Here is a 6,709-nt window from a genome sequence, read left to right as displayed (position 1 = left end):
GGGCAGGGCTAAGTGTCCACAGCAGGTGTCTTACCTTTTATCAAAATGCTCCATTCTGGAAATGCACAATCAGAGGACAGTATGGACATGGGCGCAGACACTGCTGATGGCTCAGCATGAGAATTTTACCTAGATCCACATGTGAACTCTGAGTGTCCAGTGTCCAGAGAGCAGTGTCTAACATGCGATGTACTGAGGGAGTCTAATAAAAAAGTCCTCAAATAGCTTTGAGATCAGAAACATGTGTAACACCATGGTGTGCAAGTTTATGCCCCTTCTCTGACTCTGGGAACCCCACAGAATGACTTGTTTGTTTTCTGAGGATGGCTATCTCTGCTTTCACACTCTCTAGAAATTCCATAGCATAGTTTAGAAAACTAGAGATGAATGTACAATGGAGGTATTTCAAGAACCCTAAAAATGTGAACTATTTTCCTACTCACCTTCAGTGATGTGTTGCAGGTTTACATAAGGAGTCCCAATTATGAGAGTTAGTCCTTGTTTGGTTGGAACCTTGTATGACATTCATCTGATTAGGACTGTGCGTAGTGATTTATTTTCAGCAAGGGTACATGGCGTGACGTGGTGTCATTATTCAACATCTCATTTGAGCCCTGGCTGATGACTTGCAGCTATTATGCACAGGTCCTTAGCATATCTGATTTGCTTTCCCAACAGTTGATCTTCTTCATGACTACAGAACAAATAGAACTGCATAAAGATTGTGGACACAAAAATACCACTCACGCCTTTTCCTTCAATATTTATCTTATTCTTGGGCCAAATTTTATTCAGTTGCACAAAGTATGCACATTTTCCTTTAGTTGCTAGGAGTTTTAGTTACGTGTATTTAAGAAAAGCTGAGAATAAAGACAAGGCATTCCACTCCCTGGTGTTGCTTTTCTCTGTTTCCAAACTCTTGTGCATGTACTTGCTCAGGCGGCTTCAGGCAGCCGTGTGAACTCTGGGAAGAGCTGGACCTGAGTTTCATTCTGCCATGGACTAGCTGTGTGATCTTGAGCAAGTTGTTCAGTCTCTGGTGGGCTTCCAACTTTATAAAAAGGACCATTTAAGAACATTTACTCTGATAGCATGCATTAGGCAATTGCCTACCTATTGTTTTGAAACCCATGAATTGCAAGGAAAATATAGGGATGTTTCTCTTTCTATTTTCATTTTCACATTCTATGTCTCTTGACAGATTTTGGAATAGAATTTAGTTATTTATTTTCATCTTTTCCCGTGAAATCCCTTTCTAACCATCACCATGTATTTATGGTTTGATGGATGGTACATTTCCATCTGTGAACCTTTTCTTCTGAACATTTTAATTATCATTATCTCATCTCCTCATCTTTCTTCCTCTTCTCCTGGTCCTCATCCTCCTCACTCTCCTCGTAATGCTTTTCATCCTTCTCCTCCTCTTCTTCCTCCCTGCATTCATCATTCCTTCTCTGTCTCTCTTCTTTATTTCCTCTTTCATATCATGGTTTTTCTTCCCTCATTTCAATCTCTGCTTTGAAAATATCAAAAGTTAACTACATTTAAAAATTAAATTCTTTCTTCTTCATGGCTATATCTCAGTCTCATTCTCGAACATGTGCTGTTTCTTGTCCAGAGAGACCGTTCATCCACTCACATGACTTGACCAATGCTTGTGAGCCTCAGTGGCTTCCCAATGGCTGACCCCAGTAAGTGAACCTTTCTTCTCACCATGCAGGATGAATGAATGAGTAACACCATATGCACTTCGTGGCTCACAGGGTACATCTTTACAGTGCTACACATGGATCCTTACGATTCTTTGATACAATCCAGGTGAGTTTCAATTTGATCCATTTACTCAATAATGGAACAGAGCCTGAGTAAAGCTATGAAACTGCCAAAGTCATACAGCCCCTAAGTGATCAGGAGGGGATATGAACTCATGTCTTCAGGCTCTACATCTAGACTCTGCCATGGAAGGCTTCTGTTATACTTTATGAATCAGCAGACAGATAGAGTGAACACAGAAGTGTTTAGCTTTCAGTGCATACTGGAATCTGTCTCATGTTGAACCAAAGGAGCTGGCATAGAATAGGGACACATTAGCCAGTCAGTGGATATATGGAGCCCTCTGCCACAACTAAAAGAGACATCATCCACTAAGCAGCTGGGACCCCAGCCACTGTCTGAGACCCTAGCCATTGTCTCATTATCTTCACTCCCTCATTTTTACCACTATCTTCACTTACTAGACAGCGACTGAGCCAGTGACATTTCCTCAAGTGCTCCCTGCAGATTGTGGCTATTCTTTATCTTGTAGGAGGTTAAAAAACCAAAACAGTGATCTCAGGGTGGAGGATGTCTGTTTGTAGCTCATCCTTTCCTGAAGGGAAGTGAAACTCCCACTCAGGAGTTGGTTTTAACATCAAGTAGCCTCAGGACTGACTTTTAATGTGAGAATCTTCCTGAGCTGCTCTGGTAACAAATCACATGAGCATACAGTTGTGGCACAAACATCAAAACAATTTTCTGAGAACTGTCCAACATGGCTATTGAAGAAGAATCATCCATTAAATTAGCATCTACCAACTGGAGCCAAGTAATAGAAGGTCATTGTAAGATTGGATTTAGATGTCCTCTAAACTCTGTTTCAAATAACATTCTGGTCCAATTATGACATGATCTTCCTGTATCTTTCCAAAGCAATTAATGAAGCTCTGAAAATTTCCTAAATATGGATGACTGCCATCTGTCTGCCTGCAGCGTAAGCACTTTTGTGCATCCTGATTTATTTTTAGTGCTATCAACAGTTGTCATTTGCCCTCAAAGAGGGATTGCATAATTCAAATGTTTGGGTGGGTAGCTCCTCTGCCTTATCATCTTGGAGGAGGCTGGGGAAGTGTCCTTTATTTAGGTGCCCTGGCATGGCTGACATTTTCGTAGCGGACTCTAGGATGGGCTGCAGAGAAAGATCAGCTGTGACAGAGGCAACAGTTCTAAAAGGAAACAAGAGGCACAATCTTCAAAGGCATTTGTAGTCCCCACTACACTGGAATACCTGACTGCATTTAATTCTGACAGCTGTGAAAGTCCCCCCACATTTATTCTTGTCTCCTATCGAGAGTGAGGGGATGGGCTTACCTCCACCATGATGCTGCGCTAGCACCATAACAAAGGGACCAAGAGGAAATGTGTTTACCACTTTTAGGTCTCTCGAGTGGCAGCTTGCATGGCTTGTTGGCTTGGGTGGCTTACGAGCAAAGTCTTGTCCCCAGGTACAAGGTTGTCATGGCTGCTCCTTGGTTGTTTTTCTCCTTGTGTGGCCTTGGACCTGCCCTTGCAGACACAGAGCCTCCTGGGATCCTGGCTCTGGGAGAACCTGGTCTCAAGGGACATGGACTTGAGGAATTTCCACCTGAGTGATGCCGTCGGTCTCTGCCCAGTGGGTTTCTGCACCAAAAAAGGTGAATGCTGGGGGGGATGTAGTAGGACTCGAGGATGCGGGAGGTGCACAGAATGCAGGAGGCCGGCAGGTGTAGCTTGAGAAGGAGACAGAGAAGAAGTGAAACAGAAATTCCAGAAGAGGAAGCCTGGAATAGGACATAAAATACCTCACAAGTGGGTTTTATTTTCAAAATCAAGGTCATGATCAAATGTACAACGAATAATTTGGAGTGAAGGTCATGTGACAGAGCCTATCTCAGCCTCGGTTCTTTTTTATTCTTCTGAAACATCTTTTTATTAAACAGCAAAGCAGAAATGCAACACAATTTTAAATATTTGTAAAATTAGGTCACAAAAGGGATGCAAAATGTTTGCACTATGACTATTACATCTTCATATAGTTAAAGTCATTCATCAAATCTTATACTAACACATAAGATTATCCCATGATTAAAGTAGTTCAAATCTAATAACCATAAGCTATATTAGTGGATCTCTTTTCCTAGTATAATATCTTAATATTACCTCTGATATTGATTCCTTTACTAAATGGAATCTATGAACTAAATTTTTTAGAAATTGTTAAAAGAATGAGTAAAATTCTACAAACCAATTAGTTGAATTTACAGAGAGAGATAAAAATACTGAGCTTACCAATTATTATACATATAAAATTCTCTCCTTCATGATTCTAATACTAGTACACTCTTCAAGGAATTTGGTAACAGTTAATTGACCAGGTACAACAAATAAACCTTGCAACCAAGTCCTAGAGCTGGAATAGCATAGCATGTGGCATATGTAAGACCAGCCAAACTTAACCCATTTTCATGTATTTATATATATATTCCCTGGAAGATCTGTGCCAGAGACAATACAAATCTGGAGTGAAAACATTTGGAGTAGGTTGCTACATTTATCACATTATTTTTTACCTATTTCTATTTATTCCTCCCAGATTTTCTACTTCTAATCGATACATAACCAAAATTCTTATCTTTTCAGATAGCAAGTGGGTTATTGGTGCAAAAGCAAGTTGGTTTTTTGTTTTTAAACAAATCCCAATTTGATAATTTAGTTTCTAATTAAAATCCTCTTTATAGCCCAAATCTGTTTTCAGTGGTTAAAGAGAAACTATCATCAGTCCTATCTTATTACTAGAAAGTACAACTGACAAACTTTAGGCAAGGTTTTGGTTAACTTCAGGACTTACAGATCAGGTTACTGTCAGGTGATTACTACTCAAAGTACTTTTACAAATGTGAAACTATCTTGACTTAGGAGAAGGGAAATGGGGAGGATGAGGCAGATGGAGGAGAGGCACACAATGGCGGACAGGTACATACATAAAGCTGTGCATTCAATACATGATTTTGGTCACATTTTCACAACATGGTTATTTTCTTGTATATCTTACTAAGTAAGCGTGTAGTAAAAGACATTGCTAAGCCTATATATCAAAGCAAATTCAATAAAACATTCATCTTCAAGTTTCATAAATATATGCAATTCTAATTATAAAGTCTCTACAATACATCTGCACATTTTCTTAGACTAACATAACACACAGACTCATGGAAGTCTCCTGTTAAGTAGTTAATTTTGCCTAGATTTGACACTTTCATAGTTATTCAATGAAGCCACAAACAAAGGTAGTGTAACTTTTGGAATCTACTCAAGTTTTAAAGGGGGGAGAAAGGTAGGGAAGGGGAAGGGATGGAGAGAAGGAAAGGGAGAGAGAGAGGGAGAAAGAAAAGCAGCAATTCCGTAAATGAACTCAATCCCTTACTTTCTTTTGCTTTTCGTGTCAGTTGTTTGGAAAACACTAGAAGCAGACATGAGGCTTTCTATATATTGTCCAAGAACTTGGTTTTCTGATTTTAGCTTCAGGTTTTCTTCCTTAACTGCATCTACTCTTGCTGAGAGATCTTCAAGTGTGTGTGGGAGTTCCAACACTTGATTAATAAGTCCTGTTTTTTCCTCCAGTTCCACCTGATTTTCAGCATCAACTGCATCCATGTCAGCGTTCATCATCCTGGGCACTGAACTGTGCCTCGGACAGAAAAATCCTGATGAATGGTCATCAGAGGCGCAGGAGGGGCGGGATCCCGAGATCACACCTCTGGCCGGGGACTCCAGCACCGACTCACACCATCAGCTCTGCCCTCCTCCTCAGCCTGGGTTCTTTGTCCTTTGATGACCACATCTGCTGTCATGAGTCTGTGGAAAAGTTGCCAGGCTGTTGTCTGTCTGTCTGTTGGGAGGGAGGTGCATTGTCCCCTTTGCTAGGACTCTGGAGGCCCTGTGTGGTTTTTTGCAAAGGGCCTGTTAGAATGGCCTAGCAGTTCTCTGCTTGGGGGTTGTATGAGCAACGGTGCATGGCTAGCTTTTCCATTCTTGCTTTTAGCTAAAAGCTCTTTAATAATACTGTTAGCCAAGTGTTGGTGGCTATGTCTGCAATCCTAGCTACTCAGGAGGCTGAGGATCTTGGTTCAAAGTCAGCCCAGACAAGAAAGTCTCCAGTTAGCCAGAAAGAAAGCCAGAAGGGAGCTGATGCTCAAGTGGTAAAGCACCAGCCTTGAGCAACAAAGCAGTGCCCAGGCTAGACAAGAAAGTCTCCAGTTAGCCAGAAAGAAAGCCAGAAGGGAGCTGATGCTCAAGTGGTAAAGCACCAGCCTTGAGCAACAAAGCAGTGCCCAGGCCTGGAGTTTAAGTCCTACTCATGGTGAACACACATAAAATATTTATACTGTTCTTATTCTCATATGAAATTCAGACTTATTTTTCTTTGCTATTACTGTGACTTTTTCTTAATATTGAGCCGGTAGTAATGTTATTAGCATTTGTTAATTATAAGCTTTTAATGATCATCACATAAATTCTAAAGCAAAGTGATTATTTTTTATTCATGTATATCATTTCCTAGAAGCACATAAAAAAGAATGAAAGAACGCAAAAAGCAAATGATATTTTAGTAACCATCACACTTTCTCCCCACGTAACTATTCACAGTGGAATCAGCTGCTGATGTTGACTTTGTCAACATTTAGTAAAACGTGAAGGTTTCCTTTCAACCTGAGTCAGAATGAACTGAATCAGCTCTGGCCACGACATCCAGGGGAAAGAACGCCGTTCAATCCACACCCTTCTACTCAAAGGTAAAAAGGGAGCTTTGCTTCTGTTAGGGCTTTGGACCAAGAAAAGCCAAATTTAATATTTCCATTAAAGGGTTTGAAATTTTTATTCATGTAAGAAAAATGTCTTTGCTGCAGCACAGTTT

General features: G+C 40.5%; 1 protein-coding gene across 1 annotated transcript; it reads right to left on the bottom strand.

The window, feature by feature from the left end:
• Positions 1–5,214: 5,214 nt before the first annotated feature.
• LOC105993004 (short coiled-coil protein) lies at positions 5,215–5,509 on the bottom strand. The gene has a single exon (XM_013026125.1). It carries the CDS (start codon positions 5,461–5,463, stop codon positions 5,215–5,217), a length of 249 nt encoding a protein of 82 aa, XP_012881579.1. The 5' UTR covers positions 5,464–5,509.
• Between the last annotated feature and the right edge of the window lie 1,200 nt (positions 5,510–6,709).

Source organism: Dipodomys ordii, unplaced genomic scaffold (assembly GCF_000151885.1).
Source record: "Dipodomys ordii isolate 6190 unplaced genomic scaffold, Dord_2.0 Scaffold91, whole genome shotgun sequence".
Taxonomy (NCBI): Eukaryota; Metazoa; Chordata; class Mammalia; order Rodentia; family Heteromyidae; genus Dipodomys; species Dipodomys ordii.
This window is presented reverse-complemented; position numbering and strand designations above follow the sequence as displayed.